The 22,658-nt window shown below is 35.8% G+C and overlaps 1 protein-coding gene across 10 annotated transcripts in view; it reads right to left on the bottom strand.

The window, feature by feature from the left end:
- The window catches only part of LOC111504205 (potassium voltage-gated channel seizure), a 741,437-nt gene that overhangs the window by 192,402 nt on the left and 526,377 nt on the right, over positions 1–22,658 (bottom strand). For 5 of the 10 annotated variants that reach the window (XM_074183663.1, XM_074183658.1, XM_074183662.1 and 2 more), the window contains exon 9: positions 20,279–20,323. The exons of the other annotated variants lie outside the window; for them this stretch is intronic. In XM_074183663.1, the coding sequence (XP_074039764.1) occupies positions 20,279–20,323 (45 nt within the window). The remainder of the gene's footprint in view (positions 1–20,278; positions 20,324–22,658) is intronic. 10 annotated transcript variants of the gene reach the window in all.

A 22,658-nucleotide genomic window follows, 5' to 3' on the forward strand; every position in this document is an offset into this window, starting at 1 on the left:
GTTGACGACACGCCAGATCTTCCAAAAACATCGCCGCTGTCTGTGAGAGTGTGTAGGAGAATCCGAGGCAGTCGATTTCGCGTCGCTCACAAGAACTCGGCTTTTAGCAGGGCCACAAATTGGCAAATTTTGGGCTGATGGCGTCATCGGTCCATATTTCTTTAGGAACGATGTTGGCCAGGCCATCACTGTCAACGGCGAGCACTATAGGTCGATGATTACCAACTTTTGGCCTTAATTGCAAGATCTGAACATCAAAGTTTTCAACAGGACGGCGCTACGTGCCAGACAGCTCATACCACATTGGATATTCTGTACGAATGATTTGAGGACATTGTTATCTCACTTGGAAGTGATGTGAACTGGCCACCGAGATCGTTGGATTTGACCCCGTTAGACTTTTTCTTCTGGGGTGTTCTTAAGTTGCAGGAGTTGTAACGCTCCGAATTCTTGTCTGAACTCTGTTCCTAAATTACCAAATGAACTTATGCACATCTGTCACAAAAATTTGCATAATGAATTGAATTATCACCAATAAGAAAAAAATTACATAATGATCTGATTTATTATAAATACTTCAACGAAAATATCATACTATTTGTCAGAATGTAAATTAATATAAATAAATAAATAAATAATATCTATGGACATACAATTTGCATTTGGAATTGAACTATAATTGAGTAACGATAAACTTTGGCAGAAATTAATGAAGGTTCCAATATAAACAAAAGAAACCATAAATAACACCAAAATTAAATAGCAGCTAGCTTTGGACCCAGAGCGAAAGGCACGTGTCACGTATGTCAAAAATAAAATAAATCATCAGTATGACACTAATTTCTACCGTTTTTTACAATGTATTTTCTATATACATATAATATATTAAAAAAAAACGACGAATCATTCACTGTCTACTTGCGTGGCTTGACATCTCCTGAAGTGCCAAACTCAAGGTTGAAGTCCCTGATTCCGCTGAATTCAGAGTAAAAAAACTAAGTTCTTCTTCTTTGATTTTCCCACTATTAAGTGAACAGTTCTCATTTAGATTCGGCTAACGGATGTTCTCAAATAAAAAAAAAATGCAGCTTCCGCGCTGCCCCATAAAACCCTAGGAAGAATTCAAAGAATTATAATTTCTCCCATACAATACAAAAAAAATAATGAATTGTTTTTTTTTAGACAGGACAACAGAAATAATGATTCAATGTTTTTTTTTTTTGATTCGATGTTTCTTTCATTTTTATTCTACGAAATTCTGGGCTTTCCATGAAATCTGACAACCTAGCCATAAAAATTTTAACAAAACTACTCATATAAGTATTTTCAATCTAACTAAACTCAACAACAACAATAAAACTGAATAATAATTTGGTAAATAAACAACAAATTTCAGCTTATCGGTATAAGCTGAAAAACTGGGGAAAGAAAATATTAATTGTCGCCAATATTGTTCACTCTCCTTTCCTATATTTTGAAATAAATCTCCTCGAATAAAGTTCCATGTAAAAAAAATAAACTATTCAATTAATTTACCGGCCAAATGTTTGCCTGAACGGTAAATATGATGAGAATTTACAAAAAAAACTAATACATATTTCGCTAGTGATTTCAATCGTAAGGCCAGGACAAAATTTATGCTGATAACGAATGGAACAAAAAGCAAGCGTAGCTACCAATCCTGATAATTAAAATTCACCTTTTGATGGAAAATAATTTTTCTCCGAAATTTAGTGATGTCTTCCTAATTTCCCAATCGAAATTTTATTTCACAATCTTTTGGGCAATGTCTTCAATTTTTTCCAGTAAATTATCAACCGATAGTATGGTGAATACCAACTGAAGAAAGTTATGAAACGACAACAGGTCCTATAAGAGGAAAGAAAAAGTACATTTAAAGGTCCGAAATGGCGATGCTGAAAAGTCGGGGAAGATTTGGTGTCACTTACGTGAAGTTCTATTATCCTCCAAAGAGAGTAAAAGGCCAATTTACATCAAATGCTATACCCAAGCAAGCAAACCTAGGCACTGTTTTCACTAAGTGAAGACCCTCGGAAATAATCCTCAAAGAGATGTTTCTATAAACAAATTTTCCAGGCGGGTCTTCTCCGAACATTCACAAAATAACTTCAAAATGGAATCCGTAGGATTACAATATTGAAACGGAATAATATGAATTCCAGCGCATGACCATACGTCATGGACAGGTGTGATGAACCAAGGAAAAATCGAATAGAGCTGTTTCAAAATATCAAATCATTTAAATGAATTTTCCAAACTGGAACAATCAACTGAATGATTGGAAAAATCAGAGATTAATACTATGGGGAATATTTCCTCCCAGAGAGAATTCCGCCAAGATATTTAAAATATAATATGAGAAATGAAATATCAAAATTTCTTCGGGGATACGGTAATTGCAAGTAGGAAAATATATTTTCATATGGATCGGTTCTACAAAAAAAAACTCAAAATGGGCAAAATTTCGCCAATAGGATGCCGAAATATATTTAAAAAGAGTTTGAAAGAGAGTTTGCGACACGGTAGTACATCGCATTCCATCTACATTGAAGGTACTTCAATAACAATTGGAAAGGTACTGTCTATTAATTTAATGAAAGTAAACAACAATAGTTTAAATCTGTGATCTCACGGCCCACCAGTTTAGAAACAAAGAGGAGAGAGGGACCTACGGGTGCTTGAAAATTGTTATTCTGGCGTTTACGAATGATTACACCTTGAGGAACAAATTGGTACCGTTACAGAGTATTCGAATGAGCCACAAATCACAGCGGTCCTCAAACCAACATAACCCATGCCATCAGTAAAATCCAGCCTAATTTATGCGCCAGAGTCATGTAAAATTGGACTTGTCGGAAATTTGACCTCAATTAGTCTTTGTTTTACTTAAATTTAAAGATAGGAAGCGCTTAATGAAAGACCCTATATAATTATTTGAAATGGACTAATTTTCTTCTTATTGTTATACCTATTCAATAATACTTTTTTACGTCATCAACGAACAACAATGAAAGTGTGAATTGCTTATAAACAGCGAGTTTTATAGTTACTAATTTATCGGACTACAGGTTATTTTTCGATTATGTACCATCTATTTTGATAACCTATTTATGTATCTTTATGTTATAACTTTTCCTTCAGTAAATGAGCACAGTTCTGAGCTTCTACTAAAACTAAGATATCATGATTGACATAACTTTCCGAATAATCTCGTTTTCCTTTTTATTCTCTTAGAAAATGTACGTTGGATCATTGAACGGAACTTTTAATCAGTTATTAATTCAGTACAATTTTTATAACAGAAATTGAAGGTGATTTCCGGATGATGTTAATAACTGGATATATATGATATAGAAATTGAAACTCCTTTATTGTATAACTTTAAACCTCAAATAATCTATTGGATATTAAATCTGGACTCTTTCATTCAACATTTCATTCAACTTAAAATACACAATGAAAATATGATTTAAAAAAAATGTTTTTTTCGTTAACAAGCTGTTACACCCCTACGAACGACAACCCTCAACGATAGCAAGTGAAAATCGATCGTTTAGCTTGCGGCTTGAACCACCGACCAACACGGCGGTCATTTGAGTGAGTGAATAAAGAACCCACGTCGAATCGACCGGCTATGAAGTAAATTCAGGGGGTTATAATTTCAGAAGAGAATAATTTTTGTGAAAGAAAAGTTTTAGCTTTCCACTTCTTCATCTTTCTACAACAAATGTAGTTTTCCATAATCCACAGGATACATCTCATAATTGGATCAAAGAAAATATAGCGTTAGAAATTTTTCAAATGTGTGACGTAACCATAGATACACTGATTTTTTTGCAAACTCACCGACACCAAATTTGAGCTGAATCATTGGTTAACAAATGACATCTGTCAAATTCAACCAATATGAAGATTGGCCCCAGTGCAGCTCGTTTTCAAGAAGAAAGCGTTTATTCTAACAACTGTATTGTAATCAATCGCTTATATAGACAATTTTAAAAGTTTTGCCCGTTTTAATGAGCCTACTACGAACTATAATATCTCAGTGATTACTTATTCAATTCAATACAAGAGTGAAAAAATATTCGTTTTTTTATTCCATTGAACTCCATACGAAGCACTCGTATTGATTGGTTAATCACACAATGAATCGTAAATGTCACATCTCAATAAGTGCATGTTTGCTAGTTTGTGAATATTTTCGTATGGAATTCATTTCAAAATTGAATTATTACGAGGTTTTGACAGTGTACAAATAACTAAAAACCAAGTTATATGATGGAATTTGTTCATAACGTATTCGAGTGATAATTGTAACATGGGTGACATGTGTTTCATTATACTATAACTTCATCAGGCGTGTTAATATTGACAGAATTTCAATTAACTTGTGCTTTATATAAATCAACAATTTAAATATCGTGACTTTCTACCTGCTCAGCCCTGAGACATAAAATAAACATGTAGTTAAAAAAATTGCCTGAGTTTACGTAGTAACAAATTACCAATTTCAACATTATAAAACTGATTTATTGAAGAGCAGCCATACAATTCTATTTGGTCGTTCAGTAAATGTTGAGAATTCTTGAATCTACTGATTTTCTAGCGTATTCGTAGGGGAGAGTGTGTATGAAAGAACCAGTTTTGAAAAACATCAAAAAAGTTAACGTCAGGTGATGGTTCTTGGATAAAATTGCTTTTTGTAAATTATTTGTTTGATAGTCATGGTTATCCAATCAAAATAAAATGAGATACAATGACAGAAATAAGTATGGCAACTTAAAAAAAAGGAAATCGGCTCTTTCAAAGCATCATGTGTATGAAAGAGCTAGGCATATGCTATGAAAGAGCTAGGCATATGCTATGAAAGAGCCGGGTCCCTCGTTACAAAAAAAAACAGTCTTTCAGCAAATAAAAATTTCTTAATAAACTATTTATCTGTTATATAAATCTTATCAAACTGTAAGCTTGCTTATTTCTATGAAAATCAGTTATTTATCAGTCTTGAATCACAATCTTTCAACAATCCTAAGCAATAAAGTTATATTTTTTATACAGTGTGACTCACGGTCGAAGGTAGGTTAGACGTTTCTGGAAAACGCAAAGCATGATTTTTCTGAAAATTCCACCTCTCACATTTCCTTACCCGTTCAATCGATCTAAAATATTTTCAGCATTGCGGCGTTGCCACTTCTACCAAAAAGTCTTAGCAATTATATTTTTTTACACTATTTGTAACGGAACAATATACATCTCGGCATGATTTATAATCTATCGATAATTATTATAGAACTCTAACCAGAATTGGAAGGGTTGCGCCTCTCGCCTAGAGATGCCAGTAGGAGAATCAAAAGGTACGAAAATCTTCAGTTTTGAGAGTTATAAAAAACCACCAATATTTTTATCAAAATATTGAGTTGTTACCTGGTTCTAGGTGAGTCTAGTCTGTTTAAATATTGTTTCTATTCTATTAACGAAAAGTTTCATTGTTCTAGCTCTTTTATAGTCAAACAAACCCAAAAATAAACTTTCTTTTTTGGACCTCTCAATTTTGGTATCTCTCTGTTGAACCCACCTCCAACCTAAACCCAGCGAGACTTTAAAAAGAGCCTTTTTTTAAAGTTCCTCAACATCTTTTCATTGTTTTTGAAATTTTATTAACCTGGTGAAATTTTTTAAGCACCCATCTATTCTTTTCCAAAGTATTTTTCTTTAGTGTAATTCAATGTTCATATGGAAGTAGTTGTTTCGAAAGTATTTTTTTCCGATGTTTATATGGAAGTTGTTGTTTTAAGGGGGCTTTTTCTTCCAGTTTATGCCTGAAAGTTCCTCTGCATGATGTACATATCTACGTGAAAAGTTTATTTTTGAAATTCTTCACCTGCACACAATGTTTTTGTAACGCAAAAGATAATTATTAGAACCATTGCGAACACATCACGAACATCATCGTGTAGAACATAATTAAAAAAATTGAAAATTTTGCCTCTACCTGCTCTCTACATTCTGAAAGTTATGTTGCATATCCATGAAAATGAAGAATTTTTCAAACAAAACCAATCATTCCATGAATATAATATCCGCATCAAAACATATTTTCACATACCCAAAATACGTTTATCTCTACGTCTGAACGCGTTTGAAATTTTGGGTTATTATTATTATTATTTTTTTTTTCACCGTAGTGTGCGCTGGTCAGGCCCTATCCCCCGAAGCCCCGATACATTCGGGAGGGCGCGCCACCATAATCAACCAATGACCACTCCCCACACCGTGGGGTAAGTGATGATTGGGTCCGAGAATCATGTGCCATGAGCAAACGCAGTGAGCCAAGAATGACAGCCTTCTGCATCTGTGCGGCTAAGGTTTCTGCCTTAGTGCGGCAAGCCGGTATGATTATGAGATTCAAGAGTAGAGAAGACATCATTCCACCAAGGACTCCAATAATCAATTATTATTATTATTATTTTTTTTTTTTTCACCGTAGTGTGCGCTGGTCAGGCCCTATCCCCCGAAGCCCCGATACATTCGGTAGGGCGCGCCAGCATAATCAACCAATGACCACTCCCCACACCGTGGGGTAAGTGATCAATGGGTCCGAGAATCATGTGCCCTGAGCAAACGCAGTGAGCCAAGAATGACAGCCTTCTGCATCTGTGCGGCTAAGATTTCTGCCTTAGTGCGGCAAGCCGGTATGATTTTGAGATTCGAGAGTAGAGAAGACATCATTCCACCAAGGACTCCAATAATCAGAACGACCATCTTGACAGAGTGATCTGGATAGAGTCTGCGGAGTTCGAAGAGAAAATCTTGATATTTTATCCGTTTTTACTCCTCTTTTCTGACGATATTCGTCTCGCCAGGAGCTGAAAACTCCACGACAAATATCGTTTTGGTCTGGTGGTCGAGAAGGACTACATCAGGCTTATTAGCTTGTATGAGCCTGAGGGTGGGGAAGGAATAGTTCCAATAAATTCGGCACTTCTCGTTCCCCACAACGGATTCAATATACCCCGGAGCGTAGGGCAACACCGGTGTCTCGTCAATACCGTAAGAGTGCCGTAGATGGTGATATAGCACTCTTAGGGCCGCGTTATGTCGATGGATATAGGCCGAGACCGCATATGCTGGACATGCTGATAGCAAGTGCATTAGGGACTCGGGCGCCTCGCGGCAGGCCCTGCACTTTGTGTCAGGAACCTCTATACCCATCACGCGGCTGCGGTAGACTAAGGTGTTGAAGACACCATCCTGGCAAGCCATGATGAACCCCTCAGTTTCCGACTTCAGCCCACTCGACCTGAGAAAAGCGAACGTCAGGCGCTTTGATAAGCCAAGGTCTTCAATATTATTGAAGAAGACCCCATGCATTGGCTTATCCCTGTGTCTCCGCAGAAGTAAGGTGATCTCTGCGGATTTTATCTGAGCTTTTTGCTGAACGGGTTCCAACTCGGTGACGGAGTTGTAGTCACCTCGTTCAGAGTCGAAAACTATACCGAGTTCATCAGCTGCTCGAGCAGCTGCCCTAAGGAGAAATGCTCCAATTCCTGCTCTCTCATGGTCACGGACCATGCAGAGAAGGGGATCCGAACTCCTGACGACTTTACAGGCTGTATCCAGTACCATTCTGTCATGTAGACACTCCAAACTCAAAAGTCCACGACCTCCCTGTTGTCGGGGGAAGTACAACCTTGGAACGGACGATTTGGGATGCAAACTCCTATAGAGATACATCATTTTTCGGGTCCGTACGTCGAGTTGATACAGCTCCTCACGAGTCCACTTCACTACTCCAAACGAGTAGAGTAAGATTGGAACGGTAAGCATATTTGTTGCAGCAACTTTGTTCTTCCCCGACAGCTCCGATGACCAGACCTGTCGAAGTTTGTGCTGATACTTGCCGCGGAGAAATTTTTTTATTAATTTTATTATTATTTATTATTATTATTACTATTACTTTTACTATTTACTTCTTTGAAAGATTCCCGAATTTTTTATGAAGATCGAGAATTAGAATGCCAAAACCTTCCACAAAAATCAATCCCTCCCAAAAACGAACCCCTTTCAATTCAAACAAGATCCCTATGGCTGGGATTAAATCAAATAAGCGAACGAATGTCATAACGTACTATCAACGATGACTTGAGTAGATTCAACTCATTCGTGACATAAACTCGTAATTTAATGAATGAATTGAGTGCTTCATGTCCTTGAGCTTTATCATCGATTCAGTTTTTATTTTCTCAATCGTCGCAAAATGCCGTCCTTTCATGGATCTTTCTAATATTAGGAACAAGAAAAATTCACAGGGGTCTGGTGAATAGGGTGGCTTAAGCCTGATTACGGTGCTGTATTTCTCCGAAGACGCAATAACAACTGAAGAGGGGCACTGTAGTGTTACAAAAGCCATGAATGGTTTTATACAATTTCGAATGTTTTCTTCGTATTGCTTTTCGCAAGCATAAATCTAAGATGATACTCCATGTGGCAAGAACCCCTGTTGCACTATGCTACGGTTATCGAAGAAAAAAGTCTACCATCGATTTTAGCTGAAAGACAGCAGGAGCCTCGCAAGGAAGAGAAGCCTTCACAACCAGTGCTTGCACTTCCCTACATCAGAGGATTATCGAAGAGGATAAGAAAATTGGTTCCAAGTACAACATCAGAACCCGTTTCAGATCCGGTAACACTATCCGTAGCAGCCTCACGAAAACCAGGCCCCCAAACGCGGTCTGCGATTCCAAGAATTGCATTTACCGGATACCCTGTGAGTGCGGAAAATCCTATATTGGTGAAACTTAGAGGCCATTGAATATTCGCATTGCCGAGCATAAGAAGCACACACAGCGAGGGGAAACCAGCAAATCAGGAATAGCAGACCATGTTTGAAACTATCAACACAACATCGAGTGGTCCCAAACTGAGATTTTGCACAAAGAGGAACATTGGTTTAGTAGAAAATTCAAGGAAGCGGCATACATGTTGTCCAACAACGTATTCAGCCAGGCCAGCGTAGAAATACGTTACATATGGAAACACACCATCAAGCGAAAAATGGCCAACTCCCACCAAAACGGTCATCTCCCACGGAACCAGTGAAACGGAAAATGGAAAGCAGGGATAAGTGAAAGTATTTCAACGACCTATAAATAATCATCTCTCGGAGGAATCAGTCCAGTCATCACCCGAAGACGATTGTAGATACTAACAATCGAAACGTCGTGAACTAACGTGACTTGGAATCTCTACACTTTTTATCATTTTCTTTTTTCATTTATTCAATTGTTATATTTTTACTTGTAGTTTATTTCACTGTTATTTCATTTCAGGTTTATTTTGCTTAATATAATTGTTATTTTCAGCTATTCATTTTTAATTATTCTTTTTTAGTTGTTTCAGGGATTTCAAATCATTTTATATGGTAGACAATGGAAGTCCGAACCAGTGAAATTCAATACTAGTATTATTCATTCGTCATTGTTTTGAGCTTATTTAAAAAAATATTTTTAACTTTTTAGTTCGATGTTTTCCAAAAGCGTGTTTTTTAGTTTTTTAAACTATATTTATTACACAAAATTTGATGCGAATTCATTGTTTTCGATAGCAGAAAATGGCCGAATACGCAAAACCCTTCTAATTTTGTTGCCGCACTCACCAACAAACTAAACGTGCAAGGTATATACGGCTTTGTGAAATCAACTCATGAGGTGTAAGATAAAATTGTAGCTCCCAAATAACTCCCCCGATAACTTTGAAAATTATAAATCAAGAAAAAAAAATAGAAAACGGAAAAGAATATTGTATAATAATGAGAGAAAGTCAGGGCTTCTTATTTGAATTAAACATCATTCCAAATAAAATTAGGTCTCGTGGATTGTTAATAATCAAAGCCAAACAAACAAGAATACATGGAATATTATTTACATGAAATATAATTTTCATGACTTAGTAAATTGGTTTTTTTTACCCAGTGTCAGTTGAAAAGTGTATTAGACTAATTCATTCATTTGTATCTCCTTGGCAGTTATTATTGATGAAGTTTCTACGGGAATTATCATTATGCCAGTACACGGCGATTATTATAGAATTTATTCATACGGAAAACATTGAAACGTTGATACTCATTGAATTGGGAAATACATGAGAGGTAACCACAACAATTTTGAACCGATGTGGCAATGAGAAAGCAATCTCGATATTTATTACTTCATCAAGAACAGATATTCGGAAGCATCGAAGAAAATTGACGTGTCTCATTTCCAATCTCAGCTTATATCGATTTGTGAAACTTTCAGGAATACAGATGGTGACGATGTTCAGCCATGTAAGCAATATTTCTAAGAAAACAGAAACGTGCCATAGGTAAGAATGGAATGTTAGCTGCGAAGAATCGGATATAATTGGTACTTACACACTAATTGCATTTTTATGGTCCACTGAATTGATTACAATTTTCTGTCTTCCATATTATGAACAGGGAAATGGTCATATTGTTGACACAAGAGAAGTCGAGTCTAAAGGAAAATTGTTATGAACCAATATTTGATTGGAAAACGAATTGTATCTACAGAGTTTTCGAATGTGAATATTTACTTTAGAAATATTGAAATTTTTATAGCACCATAATGAGCTTCAAAAAATCTATTTCTTGTAGGTGTAACGAAAAACCTGTTATACAGTTACAATCTTGAGGCAGCCTGTGTAAGCAGGAACACACGCTTTGTTGATATGGGTCATGCAACAGTGGCGCGGTGTTTCATATCTCTATTTAGAAAACATATAGGAATGTACATTCCTATGTTATTATCTTATTGTTCGAGCTCGACGAAATAAAAATATTGGCGGTGACACAGGGCGTCCAATTTTTTCTGGGCTGATCGCAACAGTGTTTTTTCAAATAGCAACCTATATTGTTTATCGCTTTTTCGGTTTCTACATAGAAAATAAAAGACACTTTATATATATCTTCACTTCGAAAATATTGACGGTTTTCGAGATATCTAGCATGACAGGTTTTTTCCAATATTCATCACAAATGAGAATATTTGAAATTATAAAGTTGTGCCAAGTCCAATCGATTTTTTTTATGATCAAATATTTTACATTGGTAACTCTCTCGAACGATATATCTGAAATCGACCTGTGATATACAGGGTATGAAAAACAGCTTGCCACATATTGTAAATGAAAATTTGCAGAATCTTCCTTATTTTAACAGCAATCAAGTGGATTTTTTTAGGAATAGTTAGTCCACATCACTATGATAATTTCGGGAATCTCAACTTTTGACAAAAATATATAAGGAGTTCGCTAAAATTGGTCAAGTTCCTTTCATTTTCGAACAAACATGATTCAAATTTTTCAAATGGAACACCCTGTATTCTTCATTTGTATGGAATGTTCCAACATTTCACTTCATTTTTTATAGTAGGTATACTACAGGGTGTAACTAAATGAGTGTAAAACATTTGAATAGGTGATTCCTCATCGAAAAAACGATAGGATCTTTCATATAAAGAAATTTCATTGGAGCATCCCTTGAAGATACAGCCCCTTAAAGGGGGTACATAAAATTTGTATAACAATTTTTTTCACAAGCACCAAGAAATTGAAATTAAACTGACGTTTTGGGCTACCAAAAAGACACTTAGCCAGAAATTCATTTGGTTTACCCCATGGTTGTAAGGGGTGGAAAACGCAACCCCTAAAATTTATTTCCAATGTAACTTTTTGTCTTATTATTTGTTTACCATTTAAAAATTTAATTCCGATAGCCTGTTTCATTTTAAACAAAAAATGTCACTAACGTTTTTTGCCCAAAATAAACCAGTTCACAGCAAAACATTATTTTACGAACAACTACAGAGATACATCGTCATAAATACGAAAATACGAAACTAATCTATCTAGTAGGTCGCTTTTAGCGATAGTGACAATTAAATTGGTATGACGCTGTCAGTTTGTGAATTTTCGAAATTGAATTAATACTGATTGTGTGTTGTTGTTCTGTTCTTAATTTGTTACTTTAATAATTTACTTGTTATTAAAATGGCATACACAAATGAGGAAATGGCTGATATGTATTACGTTTACGGTCTGTTGCAGGGAAATGGGTTAGAAAATTCTAGAAGATATGCTGAAATGTATCCTCAACGGCAGCATCTTTCACATAGAATATTTGCTCGACTTCATCAACGATTACGAGAATATGGTTCATTCGACAAAAGAACGCAGGATTGTGGTCGCTAACGAGAAGTACGAACACCACAGCTTGAGGAAGCAGTACTTAATTTGATTGAAGAACAACCCACTACCAGTACTAGAAAGATTGCTCTCCAGCTAAATGTTGATCATATGACGGTATTTCGAATTTTAAAGGAACAACTCTTAGCAATTGGATGCTGGAAATGATGAGAAGAAATCGTGACTTCCTGAAGACGATAGAATTCACAGAAGAATGTAGTTTTTCTCGGGACAAGATTATTAATTTCCATAATTGCCACATATGGGCTGATGAAAACCCTCACGCTATTGTCGAAACTAACCATCAAGAACAGTTTTCTCTTAACGTGTGGCTCGGAGTATTTGGGGATGATTCAATTGGGCCTCATTTTCTACCTCCTCGATTGAATGGTGAGGCATACGTTCAATTTATAAGAGAAGCGTATCCACTACAGCTGAAGAAAGTTCCTTTGGGCGTCAGAAGGGATATGTTTTTCATGCATGATGGGGTTTCTGCCCATTTTAGTCAAGTAGCACGTCAGCATTTAACTGAAAAATATGCAAATCAGTGGATAGGTCGAGGAGGACCACAGTACTGGCCCGCTCGATCCTCCGATCTCAATCATCTCGATTTCTCTATTTGGGGCCATTTACAGCATTTGTTTTATCGTACTCCTGTTCGCGATGTAGAGGACTTAAGAAATCGCATCATCCATGCGTAATCAGGGTAATCAGAGAGACTGAATTAAAGGGGTTATATTTTTAGAAGTGATAAATTTTTGGGAAAGAAATCTTTTGGCTTTCTACTACTCCATCTTGATACAAAAAAAAGGAATGAGGGAATTTTCTAAAGAAAGGAAAATTTGTCTGTCTGTCTGCAAAGATCATGCAAAAAAGTAACTTTCAGACACAAACTGAAAGATAGTCCTCCTGAATCAGCTACTTTCATATAAACATTGAATTACACGAAAGAAATTTTTTTTTATAAACAAATACTTCTATATGAACACTGAATTATACAGTTTGTATTATACAGTTTGTATTATACAGTTTGTATTCCAAACATTCGTTGTGGAATAAAAATCAGATATCATTCACATGAGTTCTAAAAAGAAGTAACTTTCAGACACAAACTGAAAGAACTCATGTGAATGATATCTGATTTTCATTCCACAACGAATGTTTGAAATACAAACTGAGTGGAGAAAAGTATCTTCTGTATAATTCAGTGTTCATATAGAAGTATTTGTTTCGAAAGAATTTTTTCTTTCGTGTAATTCAATGTTTATATGAAAGTAGCTGTTCCAGGAGGAATATCTTTTAGTCAAAGGTATTTATTCTAACACCCCTTTATAGCACAGTGTGTTAGAAATTCGGTTTTTTATTTTTAAAAGAAGAGGTGTAGCAGGTAAAGAATGACATCTCGTGAAGTATAAATTTTGGTAACAATGTTTTTCACATCCGCCAGCGCACTTCAATGTTTTTATCATATTCAGATAAAGTGTTCATAATAATTCAACCAGAAAAAACACATATCATTTATACTATCAGGTATAAACTTTTTCGAAAAAATGAAATTATCATTTGTGTTAAGTATATGAGTGTGTGAATGAATATGAATACGTTTGATAACTTTTCAGACCTAAAAATGCCAGTTATATTGTCGTGTTATTACTTTAACAACATGAAAATATTGAGGTTCATCATTTTCTATATATACCAATCGCTCAAGGCTTGGGAAACAAGGAAAATATGGCCCAGTCGATGAATTCCAGAAGTGAATGAATTACATTTGGTAAAATTTTCACTGCCGAAACATTTTTCAACACCTGTTCATATTTTAAATTCATTCAAATTGTGTTTGTGTATCGTAGCGTAGATCACTTCGACCATTGCCGAATCGTCTTTGACAATGTCGACCACAGTTGCAAACTAGACGTTAGGATGATCAGGAATCAGGAAAATGATTGAGAACAATCAATTCTGAGTGTTGAGGTTCAGTCCACAAACTTGGACTGATGAATATTTGGAGAATTATTGAATTCCGATTTACAAAACATCAAACATCTGCATTCCCGATTCATAACCTGGAAAATTCGAGATATATGACGTATATTCCCGATAAATATATTGCAGCGGAACCTGCTGTTACGAATTGCCCTAGAAACTCGACACGTCAACAGATTCAGGAAATCGTGTGGAAAACACGATGTGTCAACGAGCCGAAACCGTACGTGAGTAGAATATTTGAAATTTCAACAAGGCTGAACGAAACATATTACTTGGTTTTCTGAAGTTGATACAAATATTTCAAGATAATTGAATGGGCAATAAAACAATAAAAAAAGTTTTATGTTCTTCAATAATCCTTCAGGAAACTACTTCAGGAAACTACTATCAGCTTCATCGTGGGCCATATATTTCATAAAAAATTTAGCAGTGTCTAAACAGAAATATATTTCAAATGCACTGGAAGGAACGGGTTTTGGAGGAATGTTTTCATCGAAAATGCAAACACAGAATTTTCGAAACAGATTGAACGAAAATTAAAAACCAGTAAGCTTGACGACTTTCATTACAAAGAGGACTCGTCATTCCATTTATGAGTTTGACAAAAAATTGAAGCTCCATTCGTCAAAGATAAACTGAACTTTCGTAATGTTCAAACATAATACGTTTATAAACGGTGCTCAACGAGAAACTGTTGAAAATTTCGAATTTTTATTCGAAATATTTGAATATGCATAACATAAATAACACATCAAAAGCATGGATCCTTAACACAGACATATTTCTTTTATGAATAACGTACTGTTGATATTTCATTGGCTTCACCCATGAAGCAAATCCTGACATATCCATTCTGAATATTTCGATGTTGATTTGAAGGAACCCCATTTATGTAAAAATATAGAAATGATCGGAAAATGACATATGGACATTTACCTTTTCTGCATATTCCGAGGTATTCATTTCCTCAGTATATTTCTTCTCTACACAACTCTCTATTTGGATTTCTGTTAGAGTTCTGCATTTATCGTGGGTATATATGCAGCTTCAACAAAATGGTGAGTTTTCCATCATTTCTTATTCATAACTAGTAACTTTCGAATTTCCATGAATGTCATGAAATCTTCCCATCCATTCGAAGGCCCCTCAATTCCTAATGAGAAGTGTGTGAAAATCTCAGTGAAATGTTATCAAATTATCTGAAAGGACAATTCGTTCAAGCTAGTCTCAACTCACCTACACTATAGGTTAATGGACTTACCTTTTCTAGAGATTAATTGCCCTAACACCAAACTGATATTTTTGCACTCGACACTTGTTTCGCTAACAAGGTTAGCATCTTCAGGAGAAGCAAATTGATACTGAATCTAAAGACAAGGGTTAGCTATTTATATACCTAAAGTTTTTTAGTCCGATGTGGACTTTGTTTGTTAAATGATGATTATCTTAATTGATTTTTCGGTAATTAACTAGTGGAACCACTACTTGCAAACTAATTTGTCAACAATAGATTGAAAAGCGGTTAAGTTAATTACCGAAAAATCAATTAACAAACAAAGTCCACATCGGACCAAAAAACTTTAGGTATATGAACAGCTAACCCCTGTTTTCAGATTCAGTATCAATTTGATTCTCCTGAAGATGCTAACCTTGTTAGCGAAACGCGCGTCGAGTGCAAAAATATCAGTTTGGTGTTAGGGTAATTGATCTCTAGAAAAAGTTTTCAACTTTCACACCAAAGGTTCCAATCTCATTGTTTGAACCGATTTTTGTGAAAATCTTGGTGTTTTTGGGTACCTTCATCAATATGGCTTTCTGGAGACCTTTTGAAACAATTGATAACATTACGTGTGAGGAATCTGTGTCAATCGACAGGGATCCGGAATTTGAAAATAAGGACTTACATGTTCAAGTTCAGCGAGTAATTTTAAATATTCATGAATGCTTGAGGAAGGAAAACTGTTACACTTCACAGAATGCTATTGTAAATAGAATATGCGAGTTTACGAAACTATCTCGTTCGACAGTTCTTTGAGTCATTAAAATAGGGAATGTCATTGATCATGCAATGAAACGAAAACAAAGGAATAAAAAATTCGCAAACGTTGATAGTGCTACAAAAGATGTGATTCGGCGAACAATTTATGGTATATTCCAAAAAAATGAAGTACCAACCTTTGAAATGATTTGGTATAAATTACTCGACTATTTCGATTACAATTACAAATCTTTAGAAACTCTACGAGGTGTCTTATTATCTTGTGGTTTTAAATAAAAAAAATTGAACAATCGGATGGTCATAATGGAATCGACACGCATTGTTCAACTCCGACAAGAATATTTGAGGCGAGAATCCAGCAGACATATAATCTACCTCGACGAAACTTGGTTTGACACCTATGATGTTGTCAACTATGGCTGGGTAGACGAAACCAATTATTGTGCTTTGAACACACCTTTTTCAAGGGGAAAACGTGTTATAATTTTGCATGCCGGGAATGAAAGTCGTTTCGTACCTAACGCTTTGCTTCTGTCGGCTAAAAATATAAAAGATTCGTCTGCTGATTACCACGAAAACATGACTGCGGCTTTATTCGAAACCTGGTTCAATGAGTTCTCCCAAATATTACTCCAAACTCGGTTATTGTTATGGTTATCGATCTCGGTTATTGACTACAATACCAAACAATAACACGAAAAAAGCAGATATTGTTGATTTCATGCGAAATCATGACATGGAAATATCCGAAAAGATTCCAACGGAAGAAGTATTACTGGCGACCATAAAACAAAAAAGAGTATATTATTGATTCGATGTGTGAAACACGTGGTCATATTCTCTTACGTTTGTCTCCATACTATTGTATGTTCAATCCAATTGAAATGGTTTGGGCCACAATGAAAGAAAGCTTGCGGAAATGTAATCAGTCACCGACTTTGAATACTGTAGTGCTTGACAATATAAGGCGAGTGGTGAATGAATCAGGTAATAGTGATGTGTAGAAGAACTGTGTGGCCTACGTTATAAAAGAAGAGAACAAATATTATGTGAAAAGTTCCATAAATTCGATCGTTATTCAACCCGATGATGATTCCACCTCATCCGAATATAGCGAAGAAGAATTTTGATTTTTCTAGCAATTTTGTTGGTCTCTATTATTTTGTAAATATATGTTTGACGAGAATTTGTTGTGATTATTTGTGTTTTCATTGTATTTTTGAGTTTTCGACCCGTACATCAACTACCTTAAACTTCGAAGTTTTTCATAATATCCCATGGTGGAAAAATTCACTTGAGATAACTTTTTTATGGTGTGATCAATTGTAACAATAAGTAACTGAAAAACTACCACTGAAAAATAATATGACGACGCCTATGTCGAGGCGGGAATTCCTTCTTTGTGCTGTTTCAATTGGTATTGGAATTACTATAATATTCGTATAGGACGGTTTGTGATGAATTGAAAAATCATGTTTGTTGTTCCTTCTACTGATTTTTAAGTCCAAGAAATTGATTAAGTTGTCTGCTTCTATTTCAATAGTGAATTTGATGTTTTAATGAGTTTTGTTAATATCCCTATGAGAAGTATCTAATTGCCTCTTAGTACCTGTAAAACATACCGAAACGTCATCCATATATCTATGCCAATACAAGAAATTCCTAATCAAAGGATACTTATACTCAATATTCCATAATATTTGAAGGTGGTTGACAATGTTGGATGAAATACTCATTCCATAATCTTTACCTTTATTTCATAGCGATGTTACAAATTTCAATATTTTTTCAAGGCTTTCTCACAAGTGTTCTTTGCAAACTCGATCTTTATGCTTCTGGGATACACTAAAGGAAAAAATATCACAAAAAATTAACATTTAATTAATTTCCCAATATTCACCTCTTTTGATGCACGTGAACACTTAAAATAAACGACAATGGGAAACTAAAACAAAACAACCCAATGTTTTATAACGAAGCACACCCAACAGACAGAAAAATATCAAATTAACGCCGTCACAAAGAATATCAAATGTTCAAAAGCATGGAAAACCCCGCGGAAATATTTTTCCATTGGGAATCGCGTGTCCAAGGCAGCGTTGACGACACGCTCGCGAAATAATTGAAATCGAGCTTGTTTAACAAACGATTTTCGATTGTTTCTGTCATAAGAATAGCTAGATATTGAATCGATATCGAGGTGGGAATTTACTTTATTCGAGATATTTCAGTCTAAATGCATGAATGATGTAGGAATTATCGATCCGAATCACAGTGAAATGAACAGCGAGTTTTGCGTGTAATTTTTAAGTGAAAACCATTCACATTGAATATGGCTGAATCATACACCAAACGAAAAAAGTAAAAGTGAAAGCGTGGCAAATGAAGGCTTTTACGAAGCTGCCTGAGTTAGTGAGGTTGACGACATCTTTCCTCACAAAGACGCCATCTATGGGATCTAAAGGGAACTCAATCTTTGGATGTCAGATATGAACGAGTCTTCTCAAAACGATCAGTTGCTAAGCCAAGCGGTGGTCGTTGAGTCCTTTGTCGATCCCATATGTGACGTCTTTGCAAGGGAAGATGTTCTCGACCTAACTTGTCCTTCAAGAATGTTCAAGTTCAGCAACGTTTCTGTGTGACCAACGATGTCGATGCAGAGTGGGACAAGAACTCTCCAACGAACAACTTCTGCTAGCAGGAGACCCACAAGATGCAGTTCTATCTCCACACCTCTTTTCGGTAACACAGCAGACGTGCCTAAGCCGGAGAACAACTTCAACAAATTGTTACTCTACGTGAACGACACAGCGACACAGTATCAACCCTGACAACAGTCAGGCGATACTATTCACTTGGAGGTATGTACATCCGAAAGGTCACATTGTTCTCAACGGACAGGAGATTCCGTGGATAAACGAAGACAGGAAACTAACATTTAGGTGCCATGTCCAAAAGAGGTTAGGGCTGGCGAAAGCCGTTCAACAAAGCCTCCACCCCATCAACGGACGCAGGAGTAACATGGATCTCCAAGTGAAACTGCTTTAAGTCAAGACCATCCTACTCCCCATCATCCTGTATGCCCCCACTGCCTGGAACAGCAGAAAGTGTATGGTCAATCACCTTGAATCAGATAAAATGGATACATTTACGGATATTCCATTTTTATTAGACCTTGAAACTCTACTCATATTTGTTCACAACTTCAGTACATCGTACGTTTGTTTACACTATCGATGAAGGAACGAGAATAATAGCTTCAGAGCGCGGCAAATATGCGAATTCACGAGCGAAAATAACCAAAGAGATGAGTTTTCACTGACATCCAGTGGATCTTGTTAAGCTGGAGTCGATAATGGATAGATAAGTGCCTTCACGCCTTGCCTGTCATTGAGTGTTTGTGTTGTGTTTTCTTTATATGGTCTGAAACTGCAGTAGTGATTTTTGACATTGTTTTATTATTGATGTTTGTTTTTGTCTCGTATCTATTTCAAGGTGGAGTATAGCACATATTGAGAAAAGTACACTTCGAACTATGCTGAATGATCATTAACATTTACAATATTTTCATCAAAGTATAATTGGAATGAATATTACTGGAGTTTTTTCCCAACACCAAATCATTATTTCCAACACCTCGACACGTGTTTCGATCACCAAGTGATCATCTACAAAGAGAATGATTAAAACTAAGGACTAGTGGCAAAATTGTAAAATTAATTTAGGTTGGTATGCCTGGATGGTTTACCTGTATAGCATAAATAGGATTAGCTCGCACTAGTCCTCAGTTTTAATCTTCCTCTTTGAAGATGATCACTTGGTGATCGAAACAGGTGTCGAGGTGTTGAAAATAACGATTTGGTGTTGGGAAAAAACTCAAGAGTAATATTCCTTACTACACCAAAGGTTCCAAACAGTGCATCATAAGTATATAATTGGAATGAGAAGTGGAATTCTAAACTTCAGGAATGTTGAAGTTCATACTGCGATTACAAACGAACGGAAACTTTGGGTATTAGAACTTACTTTGGCTGGAATAACCGCAGAGAATCTGGATGGGTTTGAATTAAGCTAAAAACATAAATACGTGTTAAGTGACGAACAGAAAACTGATGATATATTTGACTGACTTTCATTCTGAAGGACTTTGAAGATAGTGAATAGAAATAATGTTAATGGAAGTTGGACTCAAGTAAATTGAGAGTTATAGTTTCAATGAACATTTCGATTCATTGTAGAAAGTGCTGAGTGATGAATACAATCGGCATTAAATTACAGCAGTGTTATATCGGATGTTACTGATGACCCACCATCATTAAGAACAGAAACTGTCCGGCTGTAATGAATGAAGACACCTACAGTGCATTTCTTTAATGCCTCTCACCTTTTATTTTTTGAACGAGTCATTATCCCAAATTGAAATTTGGGAAAATGAAATTAATTCATGAATAATTCATTTTGAAGTGAAATTAACGTTGTACCTTCCAAGATGGCCACTGGGCGCCATCTGGAAAAAACAATTAATGGAAAGGAGGGTCTTGTGACATATCATTTTGAAGCTCCTGACGAATACTTCACAACCCTGGAATATAATGTCAATATCTTCAACTACTACAAAATGGCGGAACTTTTGATAATTGCCTAAATGCATTGACATTCAACTGCATAATATGAGGTAATAAGCTTGAGGTCAGTTCAGAAGATGCCCGAAATGGATGCCTTGAACTTCCTGAAATATGAACAGCCTATCCGATATTTCAAGTCGAACATTTTCAAACACAGTAACGTCAGTATCTTTACAAATATTTATTATTCTCTACTCAAGCAGGTTCAGTTTCGAACAACTTCTACTTCAAATAGCCTCATAAAAAAAGTCCAAAGGTGTCAAATCTGACGAGCGGGCTGACAATTCTGTAGGACCTCGACGGCTAATGTAACGACCGGAAAAAGTAGTATCCAAATAGTTTCTTACTTGTTTGGAGTAATGTGGTGGTGCTCCAATTGACCATTTCAGACCTGTATTTATGAAAAGTTTTATTTAAATCCGTTCAGTCGTTTAGGTGTGAAAGAGCCACAATTATACATATATACATACTGTGCGAGTCTCTAACATTGAACAAATTCACTAAGTCAAAGGTGTTGTTTCTTTCAGAAATATGCTCGGACACGTCGATTAGTATTTTGAATTGCCTCTAATTTAATGCAAAAAAAATTATACAGTGTGTCTCAAATATGAGATATGACGTCATCGATAATTTTTTAAAATGAAAACTCTGTTTTTTCAATGACTTTTATCATGTATGCATATGCATATTATGTATGCATATGTATGCGTAAATCCAATTTTCTACTGTTTGTCCTTCAAAAGAAATTTAACAAACATTATCTAATTCAAAAAATGAATTCAATTCAATAGTCTTTCTTTAACAAGTGTTCAAAATATTGTCCATTTACTAATTGACAATACCCTAAAGGTAACTGAAACTCGTTTTGAACATTTCTGATTACTTCGCCGGAAATTAGCCTACACTCCTGTCTTATTCGTTCTTTTAAATCCTCAATATTTGCCGGTTTGGTCTTAAGAACTTTGCTCTTCAAATAACCCCATAAGAAAAAGACCAAACGTGTTAAATCCGGAAACCTAGGTGGCCATTCATAGGATTCTCTTCTGCCAATCCATCTGCCTGGAAATACATCATTCAGGTACTCACGGACAGGTCTTGCAAAATGAGGAGGCGCGCCGTCCTGTTGAAACCAGATGTTTCTATTCGGGACGTCAGCTTCTATTAGACAAGGGAACAAAATAGCCAAATTCGGAACTAGGTCCTCCTGCAAGAATTCTAAATATCTTGCTTCAGTAAGATTTTCTTGAAAAAAAATCGGTCCTATAACTCGATCACCAACAATCCCTGCCCAAACATTGACTTTTTCTGGATGTTCAGTGTAGCCTTCGCTCATCCAGTGTGGGTTTCTGTCTGCCCAATAACGACAATTTTGACGATTTACCACACCATTCAACATGAACGTTGATTCGTCAGAAAATAGAACGTTTTCTTTTTGTACAACATTCATGTCTAGTAGATCCATCATTTGTTCGCAAAACTGGAGTCTTTTATCTGGATAATATTCGGTGAGTTCCTGAAGGATTGTCATTTTATATGAATGAAATTTAACAGCTTTAAGAACTCTTGCCACTGAAGACTGGCTAATTTCGAGTTCCCTAGCTATCTGCCAAGTGGGGACATCAGGATTTCCTTCGACAGAGAGAACATTTATTTTGACCTCTTCACTGAGCGCACTTCGACGATGATTGTTTGTTTTTCTTAAATGCCCATTTTCCCGGAACTGTTTCTCATCTTGCTTACGGTACTTCGCGATATGGGTGATTAATTAGGATACTTCTCTC

This window comes from Leptinotarsa decemlineata, unplaced genomic scaffold (genome assembly GCF_025532065.1).
Source record: "Leptinotarsa decemlineata unplaced genomic scaffold, Ldec_3_MD MMD2_tig00026340_RagTag_RagTag, whole genome shotgun sequence".
Lineage (NCBI taxonomy): Eukaryota > Metazoa > Arthropoda > Insecta > Coleoptera > Chrysomelidae > Leptinotarsa > Leptinotarsa decemlineata.